This window comes from Corvus kubaryi, unplaced genomic scaffold (assembly GCF_017639235.1).
Source record: "Corvus kubaryi isolate FWS band 111438036 unplaced genomic scaffold, C.kubaryi_AGA036_p1.0 66, whole genome shotgun sequence".
NCBI classification, from domain to species: Eukaryota; Metazoa; Chordata; class Aves; order Passeriformes; family Corvidae; genus Corvus; species Corvus kubaryi.
In genome coordinates, this window is record NW_024582054.1 from 24,666,342 (window position 1) to 24,686,951 (window position 20,610).

A 20,610-nucleotide genomic window follows, 5' to 3' on the forward strand; every position below is an offset into this window, starting at 1 on the left:
GTGAGCATACTTGTAGTGAATTTCAGCCTAAATATGGAAGGCAGCTTCTCCTGATGGTTGCATTGTTCTCCTCTCTGCCAGTTTTAATCTTTTATTAGGCTGTAGCCAGAAGCACCTACCTCGCAGTCCTTCTCTTGCTGGATGCTTGTGGAAGAATTAATTTCTGTCAGATGGTGTGACTGCATGTGTTTTAGTGCTCCTACAGCGTGCCTTTATTGTCACTTAACACTATCACATTTGTTTAAAGGAAATAAAATGAAACCCAAGGTCACTACTACATTAAAAACACCATGTCTCAAATAAATGTGGATTTTTTTTTTGTTTCCAGTGCTGGGGTTTTTTGCCATGAGTGCCTTTTCCTTTCATTCCAGCCCTTTCTGCCTATATTTTTCAGAGTCATGAGATCAGATGCCACAGTTACCGTGGCCTGTCCGCAATCACTGTGTTTAGGAGACGTGGCAGTCTGTACACTTTGGATGCTTTTCCAGCCTCCAAATCCTGCAGCTCAGTGGGACACTCATTGCCCTAGAGCACAGTGTAGTTGGGTTTGGACACTTAGGACTCCAGCCAAAATCCTCCATGTGTTTCCTTGTGCTAGAAACCAGCCCTAGCAGTAAAAGAGGCAAACCAAGGTGGGGAGCAGCCCCAGAGGTAACTTTGAATTTCCTGTCTTCCTGTGGTTTTCCCAGGCAGCAAGCTCTCCCACTGCCCCATTCTCTCTCCTTCCCAGGGTTGGGGTTGATTTCCCAGGATTTGAATCTCCCTCATTTCCAGCAGTCCTCACCTTTCACCTGCTCTCCAGCCAGCAGGCGAGTGGCAGAGCCTGTCCCCCCTCTGGCCAGTGCTGGCACCCCTGGGTGTCCCCCCACTGTTGTGGCTGATGCTGAGGCTGCTCTGGGGTGTGCAAAGCCCCAGGGTAAAACCTCCCCCTGGCCCTCCCCATCATGCTGCCGAGTTTGTCTGCCTGGGCAAAGCCTCTCCAGTCTCTCCCGCAGCTGACACCCATACAATCCCAAGCATCCCTGGTGATGGGAGTCATCCAGCCTGTGATTCTTGCACATCCAGAATTTCCAAGGGATTTGCTACAGGGATGGCGAGCTCTGGCTCCTGGTGTTTGAGGTGTGTTCCCCAGCGCCGTGAGCTGTGTTTATTCAACCTCCGTGTGCATCGCTGCTGGGCCGTGTTGTTTCAGAGCAGCAGATGTGCCGTCCATTGCCAAGCTGTTCCAGGAGCTTGTCCGTGTGCTTCCACGCTCTACCGCAGTGGGACCCCCCCACCCAGAGTAGGTGCAGGCTGCACCCCTGAGCCCGGGGTGCCTCGTGGCTCCCCCGGGAGTGCGTGGCTCCCTCTCCCCGGGGAGAGCCCCGGCTCCCCGGGCGGTGCTGGGCGGCCAGCACAGGCTGCTGTGGCCGTGCCGGGGAAGTTGTCCCCGTGTGTCGCCCCTGGGGTGCGCAGCGGACGCTCTGCCCCCTGCGCTGGCTGCGCTGTTGCCATGGAGATTGCGTGCGCTGTTGCTAGGCAGCTGAAGCATCCTCGCCTGCACACTGCAATGCCACGAAATGCTCAACTTTCCTCATGCCTATCTCCCTTCTGTGATCTCGCAGATATGACTCCTTTGGCTCTTATCCCGCTTCATTCAGTTGCACTGCTGCGATTGCTTGGTGTTAACCCTGTAAACCCTAAAAAAGCCCGCGTGGCACTGCAAATAGGGTTTATGGCGATGAGTTCAGGGCTGAAGGAGTTAAAGTGGTTGGGGATAGACTACAGAGGAAATGATTTCTAGCAGATAAACTACTTTAAATGTTCTGGCATTCATGGAAGGGGAGGTTTGTGGATGCAGTCTTTTGTTCCATCACTGATGGTTTAGATGAATAAAAACACAGACTAAAATATCACTACAAGGTAAGAAAACCAGCTTGAATGGGCCTAATTAATCTCTTGGGTTACGATATATATTTAGTTTTTTAGTAACCTCTGCTTGTGCTTGCTGATTTTGATGGAGCATGTGAATGATAATTTAGCTGTGAAACCTGTCGTGTACCATATTTGATTATTTGGCTTGAATAATAAAGATATCAGCCTGTATTCTTGGAGTATACTGCATTAATCAGACTTGCAGGAATGATCACATGGTACTCTATCGCCTTTTCCTGTTAGCTGCTGCTTGTCAGCAGCTGGCTGAGCTGTAGGCTGCAGGCCAGTATCTGCATACCCTTTCTCCTCAGAATATTTCAAATATACTGTCTCGTCATTATGCATTTTGCTGCAGTTTGACAAACTAAATGGTCCTCCTGCACGTTAAGAAGATTATTTTAAATTTCAGAGCATTTGTGTAGTTGCTAGGCCATGTATGCATTTGAAGAATTCAGGTAGGCTCTCTGTTTTATACATCAGTGTGCTTGGTTTTTGTTCTCACAAGGTTTTTGCTGTGTAATGTCAGTCAGCTCTACAGCTAGTTTCTTCAATGTGCAGATATTTATTGCGTTTTAGAATCTCTACCCTGTGCATGGGGAGAAGTGCTTGAAGGGTTCGGTGCAGGTAACGCTAGCTTAACTGCATGATGAAGTGCAAAGCTGGGTAATTGATTATATCTTGCACAAATTTCATAGCCATGCAGCCAGAAACAGCGAGTACAGGGTAGTTATAAATATAAACCAGAAACTGTTCTCTTTAAAAGGGTCTTTGCTATTTTTAGTTCTGGAGAATCTGACAGATGCTCCTTCAAGATAAAATACTGATGGTGATAGAGAAGAGAAAATTGATGCTTGGATTGTACACAGGATTATATTTTATGCTGCTGCAGAGTGTACATGTCTTTTTCATAACCTTGTAGCTGCAGAATTCCTTATTAATTACATTTAAAATCAGAATATTGTTAAGTTTGCTGGGGTTGGTTTGTTGTTTGCAAACATTTGAGCAACTGTGATTGTTAGAATATAAAATTAGCACTTTTTATTTGATATTGGTTCTGCTCAGTATTGCCTCTGCCCCCTCTCCTCCTCCATCCCCACCCCCAGTATAACTCCATCCTTATGCAAGTATTGAGGTCTATTAAACTGTAACAGATAGTTGAAGACATAAACCGGAATTTCTACCCTCACTAACAGAAAATTATTTTTCTATGGAGTTTGGGACTTGAAAAAATTCTGGTCAGTAGTTGTGGGGTAGGGAGTGTCTCACTTTCTGTACAAATTTTTTGCTTTGTGTTCAGTTCTTATAACTTGTGTTATAAAATTGTCCAGATAAAATGGTGACAATGTTGGAACAGCACTAGGCATCACCTCACAATATGTTTGTCTGTATATCATTATTATAATGTATCTTGAAAATACCCTTTCTTCTTGATTCAAAAAATAGATTGTTTGACCAAGTATGTAACTAGAGGAGATGATGGATTCTCTTTCTATAAACAATGAGCATTCTTTATCAAGTACCTTAAAATTAAACTTTCTACCCTCAGATGGGATATTTTTAATATTATTTCTGCCTTTTGTTAGGCAAATATATTGGCAATTTCCATTATGTTGTGACTTGCTCCTCAGTTCTGTGTGTGAGTGGTGGTAAAAGCAGAAAAAGCAGGTACAGGACACCCCCACTCCCCAAAATGTTCTGATTCCAGCTGCAAGGGCTGAGGGATCCAGGCTGGCTGTGTATATTCCTCCTGTTGTGAAATGCAGCATGAATGCTGTCTAAGGGGAAAGATTTTACTGGAAGACCAGATAATGCTGTGTAACTGCTGTTGTCAGGGCTGTCAGGAGATGCTCAGAATCTTGACATTGCTGATTGTTGGCAGTAAATTAGGGTGCAAATGGGCCCCAAACTTACTGTGCTACTTTCTATGCCCACAGAGTTGTTTGTATTTCAACCAGTTGGTTGGGTCCTATTCTTAATTGAGTGAAATTCTCAATAAATCTACAATGAGAAAAAAAAAAAGGATGTTTTTAAAATTCTGCTTTAAAAGCCTTAGCTGTCTTTCAGTGGCTTTCCTAGACATCGTGGGCCAGAAAGACACCTAGTTTTATGGCAGGAATGGTCAAATGCTGATTACACACCCATTAGGCTTATTAAATTACTTGTCATCCTCTCTTAGACTTGATTTGAAAATAGTATTAACATCTGATGTGCAGACTGCTAGACATTTTCTTTTAAATTTTCTGCACTGACAGGGCTGGTGTTTCTGTACAGCAGCACTTAAATGGCATTTATTTTATTAGGAATTTCTGTGGCGTTTTGTTGAGGTTGCATCTGCATGTTGATGGGTTTTTTATGGTGTGATTATTCTTGTGCCTGTGGCTATTTTAGATTTTGATGGTATCAAAACATATCTTGTGAGATAAAGCTGAAAAAGTGGTCTAGTTGAGCAGTGGGGTGGAAGCCTCCCTCCCATGGGCTCCTGGAAGCAAAGTGGCTGGAGCAGCAGAGGGCACTCTTCTGTGGTGTAAGGGCCCCTGCTCCATGGAGGCCCCACTCTCTTTCAAAGGTTCCTGTCTTCCATGTGCACAAAACCCAGGCTTGCACTCATCTCTCACCTTGACTTTACCCTGAAGTGAAAGCTCATGTGTGAGTTGCTGCAGCAGGGTTGTTGGCTCCAGTGCACCCACAGGCTTTGAGTACCCAAGTGTCCCCAGAACTGGGGAGCCCAGTGGTGCCTGCTAATGCAGATCCATCCTGGTGATCCCAGTGGTGCCTACTCATGCAGACCCATCCATGACATCTCTGCATGTGTTACTCTGCTTTTTTTTTTCCTGCCTCCACACGGAGCCTTAAAGACCTGCAGGACTCCCCAGATGGGTGGTGCAGGCTGCGGCACCCTGAGCCCATGCCAAGAGGCATCCCTGCAGTCAGGCCACCCAAGTTCCCCCAATTTCATTTTGATGCAGCCATCTTCACTTCCGTGGTGAAATGGTGCCAGGTTATTTTTGTGAAGTGTTAAGCAGCTGCTGGACCTCTCTGAAGAATTGTCTCACTTAAAGTCTGTAAGTGACTCTGGTGTACTGTTCATGAAAAACTATTTGTAAAGCCCTTTGGGATGAAATCTTACCCATGTGGTTACTGGCTGGATGAGGAGAGACTTAAGCCTTTGAAAAAATAGGGAGTAAATCCATCGAATAATCTCATTGTTCCTTGTATCAGCCAAGCTTGGTTTATCTTCCTCTTGGAAAGAACCTAATATCCCCTGAAAAACTTTGATTGCTTTTAAAGCAGGGGTTAATGGAGCTGAGCCCCTTCGCAGTCCATATGGGCTTCTGGTTTCTGTATGCTATGGGCTGGGCCCATTTTATTGCTGATTTCTGCACTGTCTTCATAAAACCCCAAAGCTCACGTACATTTGAGTTATAGTTGGAGGCAGGATTGTGCATAAGCCGTGCTTTTATGATCTGCTGCTGACCGTGTTGTTGTAAGATGACTTTGCACGTGAAGCCATCAGGAGGATGGTGCACTTGGCCACGAGCAGTACTCCTCATTTGGTATCTTCCGCCCAGATTTAGCTCTCTAGTGGCAGAACACAAATGCTTTTTCTTTTCTTTTGTTGCTATGCCTTTATCTTTCTGGGATATTACTTGGTATTCTTCGCAGTGAGCCGGTGTCTGTCTATTTCTGCTACACCGCCCACCACAGCATCGCAGTATTTTTAACTACATCTTCTATTCCCTCATCCAATGAGCAAAACTGAGAATGCTACAGGAAGGAAAATGAGTCTCTCAAAGCAAGCTGGCTCTGAACAGAGGAATTGAAACCCACCGATGAATAGAAAGCAAAGCTCAGAATGAACGTAGAACATTGGGATGCCATGGTGCATGGGAAGCCTCTCACCTGCTGATGCCCAAAGCAGCAACAGGATCAGGAGGTGTCCTCTGGGAGCAGGTGATCCCCCATGCCTTTGGGCAGATGGAGGCATTGAGTTTATTGTACCTTTAAGCATTTCATGGCTGCATTTAGCTGCACAATTGGATCAGCACACAAGAATTCTGATGTCTAAGCTTCTTTTGCTGCCAAGCAAGAAAAACCTGAATACCCCAAATTAGTGAAGAATTTTGGTTTAATATGATTCTGCAAAAATGAAATCTTGTGGCAGAATGCCTGCTCTGACTTTGACTGCAGCATTCTCCTCTCTCTGGTGACCAACAACAGGACACAAGGAATTGGAATGAAGCTGCATCAGGGGAAGTTCACACTGGACATTAGGAAAAGATTCTTCGCTGAGAGGGTGGTGGGTCACTGGAACAGTTCCCCAAGGACATGGTCACGGCACTGAATCTGTCAGAGTTCAAGGAGTGCCTGGGCAATGCTCTTAGTCATGTGGTTTAGTTTTAGGTAGTCCTGTGAGGAGCAGGAAATTGGACTCAGTGATAGCTGTGGTTCCCTTCTAACATGAGATATTCTATGATCCTGTGATTTCACTGCTGACAGTTTAGGTATTTCCAGGGTACATGGCATGTTTATTAAAGAACAGTATAAAGGACAAGCATGATCATTTTGTAAAGACAGATATTACAGTAAAAGGCAGGTGACTTTTCCTGCCCCCTTCCCCAACAAATGGTAAGATGATTTATCAGAGGGACAAAAGGCTGGTGCTCCAAAGGCACGCAGGCCTGTCTCCTGTAGCTTTTCCTGCTGAAAATTCCATAAGAAGGAGGCCTTTAAAATAATCCTAATTTTCAGAAGTGAAACTGCAGTTTGGATAGCCAAGCAGCTTTAGGAACCTGCAGGTGAGGTGACAACCAGCATGGGTTCACCAAGGGTGAATCATCCCTGACAAATATGGAGGCCTTTGCAGTGAGGTTACAGTGTTGGTGGATAAGGGAAGAGTGACTGTCATCATCTGCCTGAATTTGTGCCAAATGTTTGACACTGTCTTGCACAACATCCTTGACTCTAAACTGGAGAGGCTTGGATTTGACAGATGGACAACTCCAGGGATGAGAAGTTGGCTGGATGGTCCCGCTCAAAGAGCTGTGGTCAACAGCTTGATGTGAGAGTGGACACCACATTCTCAGGGGTCAGTGTTGGGACTGGCACTGTTCACATATTTGTTGGCAACATGGACACACCCTCAGCAGGTTTGCCAATGACACCGAGCTTTGTGGTGCAGTCAGCACACTGGAGGGAAGGGGCCTTGACAGGCTTGAGAGGTGGGTCCATGTGAACCTCATGAAGTTCAGCAAGGCCAAGTGCAAGGTCCTGCATCTGGTTCAGGGCAATCCCAAGAACATGGAAAGTGTACATGGCAGGGAGGCTGGGACTAGATGATCTTTAAGGTCCCTTCTAACTGAAACCATTCTATGACTCTATGACAATAGAAAAGGATTCCTGTTCCTTGCTGCAAAAAATATGATCGTATTGATGAATAAGAAGCATCAGGAGAGTTGCCAAAATACTATTTCAAGTTGCTATATGAGTGTAGCTTCTGTGTAGAGGTGTAATGGGATTGCAGCACTACACAGAAGTGGAACACATTGTTGTTCCAAGTTGGTGACTCTGACCTTCCAGGTTAGATGGAGCAGCTAGTGAGAAACACACCAAATGGTGCAGTTAATCTTTTCTGACAAGAGGGGAAAAAATTTGTGGAGTAATTGTTTCTGAGTTCAAAAGGTATTAAAATGAAAGGGAGAAAGCAAGTTAAAAATGGAGAAAATTCAAGGATGGTATCTTGGCAGACCATAATCAGTTCTGACCTGCATAGCTGAACTCTCCAACTGCATTATGATGTTCAGAATATCCTGTAGGTGCTTAATAAATAACTGCAAATGTGTGCACCTGGAAGCTGCAGGCTTGCCAAGTCTCTGCTTGCTCAAGGCTCTCTCTGCAATGGAGTGTCCACCAGTGAACCAGCTGCTTATGTTCCTCCCTTTTGTGCTCACGTGGGTACGCGCAAATTCATAGAATCATGGAATGGTTTGGGCTGGAAGGGACCTTAAAGACCATCCCCTTCCAACCCCCCAGCCATGGGCAGGGACACCTCCCACTAGACCAGGTTTCTCAAAACAACATCCAACCTTTCCTTGACCACTTCTAGGGATGGGGCATCCACAGTTTCTCTGGGCAACCTGTGCCAGTGTCTCACCATCCTCACAGTAAAGAATTTCTTCCTGATACCTGACCTAAACATCCCCTCTTTCAGTCTGAAGCCCTTCCCCCTTGTCCTATCCCTCCATGACCTTGTAAAAAGTCCCTCTCCAAGCCTCTTGTAGCCCCTTTAGGTACTGGAAGGTGCTGGAAGGTCTCCCTGGAACCTCCTCTTCTCCAGGCTGAACAACCCCAATTTTCTCTGCTTGTCTTCATAGGAGAGGTGCTGCAACTCTCAGATCATCTTCATGGCCTCCTCTGGACTTGCTCCAAGAGGCTGATGACCTTCTTATGCTGGGAGCCTCAGAGCTGAATGTGAAACTTGATAAAAATACATTGTTGAGACAGAAGGTTTTGATTATCTGCAGGAATTGACAAGTCTAGTTGTTCAATATGCAAATGTGAATACTCCATATTGTCAGAGAAAATGCACAAGCATGGGGGGAAAATTATGGTTCCAATAAGATCTATAATACCCTTTGCATAATCCTGCACCCTTCATTTTGTGACTGAAAGACTAAATTTTATAATTTTTTTTTTCCAAAACGAACTTGCACTAAATTAGAAGAGGAGGAAAAGGAACTAGTTTTGCATTTTTCTTTTGCTGAAGGTGATTGCCTCAAATCTGCTCTTTGATACTGGAAATTGATTTTAGATCCTTGGATTTTGGACAGTTGTTATTTATCCACACAAGGCATACACCCTGAGGAAATGTTGCTTCCTTAAACAGCAGATTGAATCAAATGTTTTTGCTGACATATTTTTCCCTGTGACAACTGACACTGCAGTTGCCACATATTTCAGTGGTTTAGCACTGAGACATTTGAAGAGAAGGAGAGAAATGCTTCTAAGAAAGTAATGTGGGAATGCTGTTGCTGGAAATGAAGATAAGCACGTACTATTCTCATAGTGGCTCTGTTGAAATATTTCTCCTGAAGAGGAAAATAGATAGAGACTCTTTGTTAGAGGTGGTGGAGTCAGGTTTGGCCACATTTTAAGGGGAAAATATTCTGATGCCTGGGCATATAATTGTATCCCAAATATAAATATGAAAGGAGATATATCCCAGGATATTCACTGGGTTGGAGGAGCTCCACTGTCTATGTTAGGAGGTAATTGCCAGTCACAGTTAAATCAGTGTAAATTGTCTGTGGTGTGTGTATTTAGTGCCTAAAACAGGAGGCTGTCTGTGGAAGTATGAAGTGTTTCCGTCTTTTCTTCTGTTGGACCGTAAACCCTATAGAGCACCACTCTCACTGGTGCCAAAGGCTTGGTTCAGCTACCTGAGATCTATTGCAGTGTAATTCATTTCCCAAACCCAAGGAATTTCCTCTCTGTTCCCTTTGCCGTCTACGCATGATAACCTGCTTTTGCATTTCTCTCTCATCTCTCTCATCTCCAAAACATGTGTATCCCTTTCTCTCTTTTTTTAACTCTCTTTCTCATCTCCAAAACATGTTTAACCCCCCCCCCCCCCCTTTTTTAACCAACCTTGTAGTAATATTTCCAAACAAGAAGTGTCTGCTGTTGTTTACTGAGGATCCAGACACAGTTTTGAGGACTGAAGGTAGTTATCAAGACACATGGAAATTGATGTCAATCTCTAAAATGAAAACAAACATGAGTACTGATGGTTTCTCTAAATAACAGAATTCATGATAATTTTTAATCCACCTATGGGCATCCATTAGAGCAAGTCATTCTCAGTCCTGTGTTTTCTAAGCCTTAGCATGAAGTCTATAATGATTTGAAGCATTTCAGCTGAACTTTCATGGAAAACAGCTGCTGCCCACTGCTTCCTACCTGCAGTGCCTGCTTCGTAGGGGTGGATGCTTGGTTTTGATACCCTGGTGTCTCCCAGAGATGCTCATTATCTCTGTCCCTGCCCATATCTTCAGCTACAGGACAGTGTGGATGTCCTAATTCCCTCTTGCCTTTTCTTGTGTAACAAGGCCAGATGGATCAAATTGCTGGTCTTGTTATTTCTGCTGTTCGTAAGGTAGATACAGGATATGGGGGCTTCTTCCTATGATACATTTTAATCCTTAAAGGTCATTGCTTGATTTTGAAGGGGAAGACTTTTTTTTCTATTTATTCTAGTGTGGCTAGGGCTGGACTCCTGACCTTCTTCTCCTGGGAGCCAGTTTGATTCCTGCAGGAGTCAGGATGGGGTGACCCATGCCTCTCTCTGTGCAGAGGAGGAAGGGTAGGATCTCCCAACATCTGCTGCTAGGAGAGGCTGACTGCAAAACCCTACCCTTAGAAGCTTTGTGTTCATGAACTAAAGGTGGAGAAGATATAGTGCTTAAGGGCGGAAAAAACCACTGACACTGAAGCTGATGCTTCATTGCTGGAATCACTTTTTATCTGAGGAACTCGCTGTTCTTGTAAGGAACGAACCTTTCCCTTCCCCTTTGAGATGTTGTGGAACAACAGGCAGAAACTAGGGGAAATTGCTCCCTGCCATTCCTACACAAGAGCTGTGCCCAGAGCTGTATCTCAAACCCTCCTTTAGCTGTAAGATTTTTGTGAGCCTGGTGCCTTTTTTTCCTTGGAGACTTTCTGTGTAAGGTGTGTCCATTCGCTTATCTCATACTGGGATCACACAAACTTATGGTTTAAATCAACAACCTGTAAAATGAGGTTGAAAACCTCACAGTTTAAGTGGCTCATACAAGCTTCATGGAACTTTGTTAAAGCACACACATAGAAAAATAAAAAGGAGGTGACAGGATAGCTGAAAAATCAAACTTCAAAACAAATTTTGAAGTTTGTTGATATCAATGTGCTGCTGTGTTTGTTGATATCGATGTGCTGTGATAAGATTATACAGAATTAAAGTTAATTGTTTAGTTTCTTCCTTTAAAGGTGATATCTGTAGTTGCAGGTTACTCACTGACCAGCAGCTGGAGAGCTTCTTCAGGCCACACTGGGGTAACATGGGTTTAGTTTCATGCTTTGGGAGCTGGGTCTGTCTCCTTTAGAAACCATTGCCCCCATGTTAGACAATAACATGGCTTAGTAAGGTTATCAGAAGAAAAAATTGTCCACTGGGTGTTTGCAGTATTACTTTTTAAAAACAGGTAGAGAAAGCTGAGACTTGGTTTTACTTCATTGCAGTCAATGTAGAGCAGGGGAAGGTGAGAAGATTGAAGAATCTGTGAAATAGCCCATTTCTTTCCATGTAGGTGCAATGGAAGCAAAGATGAGATCTGAAGAAGAAAGGAAGTGACCTGGGTGGGAGAAATGTAGAGGAAAACTTCTCCAAGCAAAAGATGCATGTAGCAGATGGAGTTGATATTGCCAAGTGTCTTGAAATTTGGGAATAGCAGCCCAGCAAAGATGATTGCTAGGCTGAGCTCAAGGGTGATGGCTCCATTTCACAGATACAGAGTTAAGGGTTTTAATCTGAAACTGGATGTAGGTAAAGATTTGCCAGCACTTCTATGGTGAAAATACACTCTTCAGTACTCTGCTGTAGCATGATAGTTTTGGCATGGATGGGTCAGCAGTGTGGTGTCCCCTTGTTGGTCCAGGATATGAAGGCTAAAACTGGAATTCTACTTTGCCTGGTTCTGGATGACTTGGGATGAAACAGTCTTCATACAGTCATACAGGGTTGGGTTTAAATCTGGATTGTCCACATCCTAGACAAGTGTCTTAGGCATTTAGCTACAGAGCATGAGGGATTGTGCTGTCTTTAAGGAAACTGATGTATTTCTATAAAACATGCTATTCTAGTGCTGTTGTAGTGGTCGTCATCTAGGGATCTAAATGAGACAGTGTTTGAAGGGAGAGGAAGTGTTTTATTAAACCAACTTCTGTAACTTGCAAAAACCAGGCAAGATTATGGTTACACAACCCTTTACAGATCTGAAATGAAAGTTTCTCACTAAGAAACTAAGAAAATATCAAAGCCTCACAGAAGAAAGATAATTCTCAGAAGTAAAACTTCTGCTTTTCTTTTCGGTGGTGTAAAGCCACAGACTAACTTCCCATTAAATTTGTCCATGGGAGAGAGGGCGAGGCGGGGGAAAAAATAGGCTGAAAGGAAATAAAAGGAGAAAAAGACAGGTGAAAATTTAGGGAAACAGATGATTGAAACTTTTTTTTCAGATTGAAGGAGGGTTTTGTATCAAAAAACTTGTTCTTTCTTCTGACTGTAAGAATTGTTATCATAAAATTTCCTGCCAGCTTTGCCTCCACAGATTATCTTTGCTTCATGAGACAGCAATTTCTGATGCTATTTCATGTAGTTAACACTGTTCTGCCCAGCCATCACAGCTTAGCTGCTGTTTGGCAAGGGGCTGTTTCTTATAAAGTGACATTAAAATGGAAGTAACAGATAAGACTCTTTTTGACATGCATTGCAAATTATTTGAGATCAAAGTCACATTCTTGTTTTAATTGGGGAATGGAAATCTAAGAACCATATTTCAAAAATGAAGAAAAATTCATTTTACACGGATCAGATTTTCACAAGAGCATGTATCAGCTCTGATTATTCCAGAGAGGAGGACCAGCTGGATGCTATTTATGTAGAAAATTGGCCTTTGTCTTTAAAGACTCACATAGATGTGGAGTATTTGAATTATTTGAAAGTTTCTGTTTGTTTTTCAGTGATGAATAGTGTGGAAAATGTGATTCTAAGCTTGTCTATGTGCACTGCAGAATTGGGGGAGCAGGCATTTTGACCCTGACACTGTGCTGTGTGGTGCAGCTGGACTGGTCCTGTTATGGTATTGGGACAATTCTGGTGCAAGAGAAACAGCAAAGGATTTAAGAATCTTAAGTACTAGTAATATAAAGGATGGGGAAAAAACCACCTCCACCTTTGGCAAAGGATCATTCTCAAAGCGTGAGGATGACACTTCAAAGACTGTACTGGCCTGTTAGGCAAGATTATTAGTGCTAATAAGAGGTAATTCATTCATGTCAGTAGCTCCCCTATGGTAATTTTTAGCTACTCCATATAACCAATGGTATTTTCAAAGCTCACTCAGACAGCACAAGCTCATTAAACAAAGATAGGCATTTATTTAAACTATTTATAAAGTTCAGTGTGAAAAGGAGAAGAAAGAAAATGTGCTATTGCAGAAGAAGGTGAAAATGAAGTACCCACAGTGTACAGCCCATGCAAAGCATCTAGGTAATTTGACATGAAAACGATGTCTGATTTATTGTGGAAAATCCTGACATCGCTGACCAAGGTGTAACAATATCCTAGTTTTGAAGGTCGAAGTAAGAGAAAAATCAATCCTGAAATACAATGTGATTTCCTAGCACCAAGACTTAGGAAGTGGAGGGGTTTGTTCAGAAGGGGCACAGTGCACTTGGCATCACCTCAGCTCCCACTGCAGTTCCACTCCTTTCAGATGCAATTTTCTCCCCCCAGAAAGGGTCACATCTGTGCCTGCAAGTGCACAAGCATTGGGTGTGGGTGTGAGCTCAGTCCCTGCAGCTTCCCATGTTCCTTCTGAGCTCCAGCCAAAATTGTGTGCTCCGGGTCTGCATCAGGATAACCTTGACTGCCAAATACTGGGGATTTCAGCTGGCTGCTTTTGTGTGTGTGGGTGAGAGGAAGGCAAGGGGTCAGACCTGCACCAGTTTTCCCTGTAGATGCACGATTTGGCTCTTGAGGTCTGGAATGTGTTCTACTTTGCTTTTTTGGTTTATTCTGTCTGAAGTATCTGAGGTTGGTCTGTCTGGCCTGGTGATGCCGAGGATGAGAGCCCCAGCTCTGCCTTGGTGTCACACACAGGGATTGAAAAATTTGGGGTCCCACCAAACTCTGAGAGCCTGCTGCGATCTTACTTCTTGGGGCTTTACCCCACCACCTTCCCCAGTATGTGTTGTGATCAGCACTCAGCTGGCCATGCTTCACCAAATTAAAATTTCTGGTGCTTTCTCAGAATTTCTGAGATTTTCAAATCTTTACAGTCAGATTGCATGCCTGGAAATTACACATGTTTAAATTGAAACAACTAATCTGTGAGCTCCACTGCATCTTTTTGTTGTTTCTCCATACTTCAGAAGGATGATACTGAGCCTTTTGGGGGGTACCATGAATAGAAACTTGAATTTTAGGAATGCATTTTGAGATGTACATCCTGATTTATATTGAGTCCATCTGGGAGAGCAGTTGTTGAGAAAATCCAATGCAAAGGAAGCAAAACCATGCCATTGTGTTGCTACATAAGAAAAATGCACCGTACTGCAGATTTGCACTTGTGGTTTAAGACAAGCAGAAAGCATATTTCCAGGGCTTTCTTTGTGAGCAGATTACTTAAAACCAGATTCCTTCAGATGTCTGAGCTCAGCCAGGGAAGCATTAAGTAAAAGAGTCAGAAACTTGACTAAGACTGCTCACTGAAACCTTTATTAAACTTTAAAGAAGGCAATGAAGCAAGGATTAGATGCAGCTGGGTGTGGAAAATAGCTGTGGAAACAGGTGTTGCTTGTCAGTTTGAGTTTTACTTCGATGTTCCAGCAAGCCAAGGCAAGTGGGGACAGAGCTGGTGGGCAAGCAGGGTGGTGCAGGTGCACTGAGTTAGCTGGAATTGCAGCCTCTCATTGCAATCCTCAGAAATGTGTGTCATGGGAAGCTATCCATCCAGGAACTTGGGCTGGAAGAGTCATCTGGGCTTCTGTAGTGGATGTCCAGCATGCAGACTCTAGTCTTCAGTCCAAATCACTATCAATTCAAGAGGGGATCAAATCTGACAGTGGCAGTTGTGCCATAGAGCTGAGGATTTGTCTTTAATGCTAGGATTTAGTGTAGGTGCTGCCAGACATGGTACCACGTGCTCATGGGCACGGGGAGTTGTCCCCAGACCAGTTGTTAAATGCAGAGAAATTAAGGTACAAAGTGCCCTAAATCCTGGGAATGGCACTGATGAGTGAGATCCAAGCCCTGCTCTATGGGTCTCTCCTTGTCCAAGGCTGCTTTCCCTCTGAAACAGGACTGTATGTGTGTATATGTACATAAACATACTTTAATGTTGTTGTGTGTGTATTTCTACATTGTTCTGTAAATGAAAGTTAGTATTATGTGAGCACTTTCCTTGAACTTTCCCTGCTGGGGTTTTGAGAATAGAGGATGGAGATAATGACACTTTGTTTTGATTTCTAGCCCAAGTTACTGTGTACAGTGATTCAAGTGTGGCTTCTAGACAGGATTTATTTATATCTGTCCATTAGATTTGGCAAAAAGCTGCATGTTTGTTTACACTAAAGCAATTCAAATCTATTTGTCTGCTACGCTTAATGGCAGAATGTGTGGGCTTTTATATATATGGAGAGATCTATTTATATATAGACAGATTTAGGCAGAAAGGAAAGAATGGGGTTTTTTCATTAGGACATGATTTTAACAGGCAACAGGAAAAGGGAACTTGGTGATAAACTTGCAAAGTGTCAGATCAGAAGAATCCCAGAGAAACAGGCATGGGAATACGACTGAGAGGGACTGTTCAAAGAAAAGCACATGAAAATTAGTATCAGCTGTTTTGAAGGTAAATATCAGGAAAATGCTGTCTTTGTAGTGTACTCATGTTAGTGTTCATATAATAGTTAATAGTATGACTGTTTTGATGAGGAGCACAGAAATCCCAGAACACTTTAAAGATGTTCATCAAGTAACTCAGCATTCTGGCAGAGTTGTTATAATTATCCCTACTTTGCTGTTAGTAGGAAAAGTAAGGTTAAATGACATGCCAAAGGTCAGATTCCAAATTAGATGTAGTCCTGGGAATAAGGAACAGGCTCAGACTCTTTCAACCTGTGGGCTTAATTCAAATGTTTAAATGGAAAGACCTTGCTATGTTGGGAATTTACATTTGAGATCACTCTTCAGAAAGCTGGTTGTCTTCTACTTTTGTCTTTTTTCTGCAGTGGAAATTACCCCCACTTTTCAGCCATGAGAGGATTAGTAGTGCTATGGATGCAGTTGTGCAGATGTTGGAGATGAGCTTCATTTCTCCTAACTCTGAATGTTTACATCCGTCCAGGTCCCTGTAGGCTCCTTGTATAATCAATGGAGAGAAAAAACTGCTGCTAATGTGATTCACCTGACCTGTTTTAGCCACCTACTTCAGGAGTAGGTGAAGCATGCTCTAGAAACACTTTTATTTCTTCTGATTTTAAGGGAGCCCAAATGAAGAACTGACACTTAGAGGTTGCCTGGACTGGACAAGGTGAAGCAGAACTCAGGAGAGTGTAAGCGGCTCTAATATTTTGTCTGGCTCAAATTGTGGCTTACAGGAGTTTATCTTTTTTATAGTGGGGTTTTGCATGTGCCACTTTTCATTTTATCTTTACTCCAGCTTCTGGCCCCTGTGTTTTAATGTCCCTTAGATTTAACTACAGTTTTAGAGTACAAATATGGGAATGACCCAGGTACTGTCTCATTGACTTGGGTGAGACCACAGCTTTGAATTCAGTTTATTGCCTGAATGCATCTCTTTATTGCAGGAAATGGAGTAAATAAGCTCCCTTGTAAAACATGATTTTAGTCAAGACAGAACTTGACTTCTGATTGGGGTACAAGCACCTCTTCCAACAAGATCACCTACTGCCCTCTTGTAGGGATCATTTTAGGGGTTCTGTTCATTGTTACCCTGATTCTTACCCCATCCCCTGGGATGTTCTTTTTCTTTCGGTTTACTTTAAATTCTCCTTGAAAAATATTTGGAATGCAGTGCCTGTGATCCTTACACAGCCATCTGAAGACTCCTTCTGCAGGGGTACCCAAAGCACTACTGCATCAGTATTCTTAGGTTAATGTGCTCCTGTGTATCCATATAGGCTATTTATAAAATCCCTTTCTCTATGTTAAGTTGTATGATGTGCCTTGTGGTTTTGTTGTGCTTTGGCTCTATTATGTGTATGTAATAGCACCCAAACCACTGAAGTTCTGTACTGAGATGTCATGAAGACTTCCAAGGGAAAGGTATTTAAAAGTCTGAAGAGCTACCTGTTCCTGGATAGTAAAACCCATCCAAATGAGGAAAACTGAGAACAGCTTCCTTTGTGTTCTACCTATCTAGCCCTTTGGGATGCTGGAGAAGTTCTGGAGAGAATTGCAGGGGATTTCAAAAGGTTCCTGGTGTATTAAACACCTGAAACACCAAAGTGGGTATGTCAGAGTGTATCAGAGCTTCTCTTGGTTTGTGACTTACATTGACAATGTGTAACTCTTGTCATCTCAGTTGGGTGTTACTATCTTTACACTTTGAATCAATTAGTTAATGAAACTGGGATAGCTGACATTTGCCTGAAACCACTTGTTTTTCTGAAGTGTTTTGTTTTAAATGTCATCCTAGACCAGCCTGGTTTCACTGATGTAGTTTGCAAACACTAAAAAGGAAATTCCCTTCAAGAAATAATCCCCATGCTCCTGTTTACATGATCTTGTCAAAGTCTCAATTTGTTGTGCTTTTTGTAGAGTAGCTGGGGATGTTCTCCATGCAGTACTACTTTATTCCTACACTGGCTTCTAATTCATTAACCATTGAAATAACAAGGAATAAGGATGGACTTTAAACATGGTCCATGCTTTCTGAAAACTTGGGAATATGGGCCCATTGCATCCAGTTTACATTTTAAATTCTTTGTCACAAGGATAACTGATAACCTTTTGTTTTAAAAGCTGAGCCCTTGGACAAGAAATCCCATATTCTTTCTTACACCTGACTAAGCTTTTGCATCTCACTACTCTGAGAGATACTGCTGTGCACTGAAAAGTGCACATGAATATCCTGAGCCGATGGTTATTCCAACCAAGCCTATGTTGAACTAAAGGCTACAATTATCTGCATGTCCCAGGAGCTGATCTCTTCTTCCCTGGTATTGCCAGCTGCAGAGTGAATGAACTTGTGTGTTTCCTGGGGCATGCTTCCAAATGTCTTAGCAAATATCAAGCAGATGAATATGTAAATAATATTAAATGTTCCTGTGCTAACATCTTTATCGCATTTATAAGGTGGCAGTTGCTGTCCCTTTAGTAAGAGAGGTTTGGGTTTTAGTTTTTTGTTTAATTTGGAAGTGAATTGATAATTCTCTTCTTGCCAACTGTGGCACATGAGACAATGAATTTCACAGTGAAATTTGACTAGAATAAAACATATAATCTGTTTCACTTAGTTTTAAAGAAGGCAGTTGTTTAAAGCAGCTGGTGAAGTACACAGATGTTCTGGTTGAGGGCAATCCAATATTGAAATGGCATAATGTGGCAACAAACTCTCATTTTAAAATGTAAGGCTGACAAAAGAAATATTTAGTTAAGCACCCTACCCTTAATTATAGTGGCAGATATTTTTCATCTGGAAGCATGTGTTCAAAAGGTGCTGAACAACCGAGCCTTCTTTCTGTCAGAAAATGCTGTGTTGCAGTTCCTTAAGACAGAAAAGATGCATTCACTGGCTGGCTGGACTCAATTCCACTCTGTGAGTTTGCTGCCTGAGCCTGCAAGTGAAATGACAGTGCTTGTGCAAAGAGGCTTCATTCATCTACAGACATAAGTGTTGTGAAGTCATATAAGAAAAGAAAGCCGAAGGTAACATGCTTGTGTCAGGGTCCTGCTCCTCTACGGGGACCAGCAGAGTTGAATTTTTAAGCTGAGATGGAGACCAGCTGCCTCAGTGAGTTTCCTTGTGGAGACAGCTTTTGATCATAATATTTTACTCATCTTCATGAATGCCTGCCCAGTGAGGCATGGAAGTGTTGGGCTTTCTCTCCCTGCTACCGAAGAGGAGGTCAACTTACGCAATTTCCTTGCACTTCATTTCTTTGAATTTGCACAGCTGCCCTCTCAGGACTACAAAGTCCCTGGCCCTGGGGCCTTCCAGTTTTGGAAGCTTCTAAATGTCAAGTCTAATCTCAGTTTTCATTTTTAAAAATATGAAGTTCCTTGACTTTTTGCTTGCAGAGAAAATTGAGCTATTCCCAGTCAGTCAAGTCTTGGTGCCATTATGTTTCTGGGTGTAAGGTGGGAGAGAGAATGAGATGTGGCTGTTTCATGTTCCTGTAATAAAATGCAGCATGGTGCCTTCAATTACAGCAATTAAATCAGTTAAAGAATAACTTTCCTGGTTATCACAAGGCCCCTGCTTTACACAGGGATGTTCTCTAGTGCAGCCTCCAGAATCAGAAGCTCTTCATAGCCCGCCCTGGCCGTTCAAACACCAGAGCAGTCCTGTATTGCCTGGTTCCCGAGGTGGGAGCTCCTCACAGAAGACACCCAAGAGCCTGAGGGGAGAGGAAGGGCCAGGGGCACCAGAGTAGTTGAACCTGTGAGAGTATGGTAAAACAAGAAATTGTGGGTATTTTCTCATTCCCTTTCCTGGCTACCCAGTCCGAAGCCATTACTGGAATAAAGCTGCAAGAGTCTAGCCAGGAATAGAAGGTAGGTGGGTAAGTGTTACCAAAAGCTTAGTCTGTGACTGAAAGTACAAACCACTCTGCCCTCTTCCATAGCCTCCAAGCCTTCCTCCCTTGGTGCAGACCGTTTTATATCCTTCCCTGAGCCACTCCAACTGCCAGTTCACCACTTTTAGCCCCAGGGCTGGCGTTTCTGCCTACCTGCCCTGCCCATCAGCTATCTATCATTGACTTAAAGTGTTAGTCAGACCTTCTGCAGCTGTCAGCGGGGCTGTGGTTGCCTGTGTTCAATAGGCTGTTGTCTGATGCTTCTTGGCAGCAAGGCTGGTGCAGAGACTACGAAGCTCATCTGGTCAGATAGCTCTCGACTAAGCTGAACTTCATGTCTGCGTTGGCATGATCCCAGTTTATCAGTGCTGTGATAATTTTGACTGAGTTGTATGCACAGAACCTGAAGTCAAACTTCTTGTTTGCAGGAGAGGCGCAGTGTTTGTCCTTCTGCCATCCTTGTCAGTGAAACCATTTGTCTTTCCTATACCAATGTGCGTCACCCAGCGTTGTCTTGATTAACTGCTTGCATTTTCTAGAATGCATCATCACAGAGACCCCCTGTGTCTGAGAGTGTTGTAACCCTGCTGCCTGCTTGCATGGTCTTGGAGGCACTGATAACAAGAGCCTTGTTCTAGCAGTGTTGTATCTTCCCAGCCTTTATAGGACACGAGGCATGTATGGCATGTAGGAGCTCTTCTCTGAGCTGGAAGGATGAAGGTAGAAAGTATTGAACTCAGCAGCTTCACCATTTCGGTGCAGAACATCGTTGGATTTATTCTTATTCCCAGTGCTGTTATAGAGACACAGAGTCAGGATGGATTTCAGAAAGAAGATGGTGGGATGTGGTGGATGGATTGGGAGCAGGGCCTGGGAAGACATGGGGTTTCTTCCTAGGCTTGTGCTAATACTGGGGTCTCTTGGACAAAAGGTTCACTGTCTACAAAATGGGGATGGGGAGACTCCTGGAGTGTAAACCTACTAAGGTTACAACACTCTTCTTTTGGAAACAGCTTCTACTCAGGTGTTTTTCTCTTGAATGACCCCTCCTGGACAAAGTTATGTCTGTATTTCCATGTCACACTGTTTTATAATGTGACTTCCCAGCAAAGCCCA

The 20,610-nt window shown here is 43.2% G+C and overlaps 1 protein-coding gene across 8 annotated transcripts in view; it reads left to right on the plus strand.

Moving 5' to 3' along the window:
* The first annotated feature begins 1,628 nt into the window (after positions 1–1,628).
* EVL (Enah/Vasp-like) overlaps positions 1,629–20,610 on the plus strand; it is a 121,377-nt gene continuing 102,395 nt past the window's right edge. For 2 of the 8 annotated variants that reach the window (XM_042047945.1, XM_042047948.1), the window contains exon 1: positions 2,164–2,369. In XM_042047945.1, the coding sequence (XP_041903879.1) occupies positions 2,347–2,369 (23 nt within the window). In that variant the 5' untranslated portion in view covers positions 2,164–2,346. Of the gene's footprint in view, positions 1,903–2,141; positions 2,370–20,610 lie in introns of those variants that run through there. The other 6 variants (XM_042047953.1, XM_042047954.1, XM_042047947.1 and 3 more) reach the window with 5 other exon arrangements.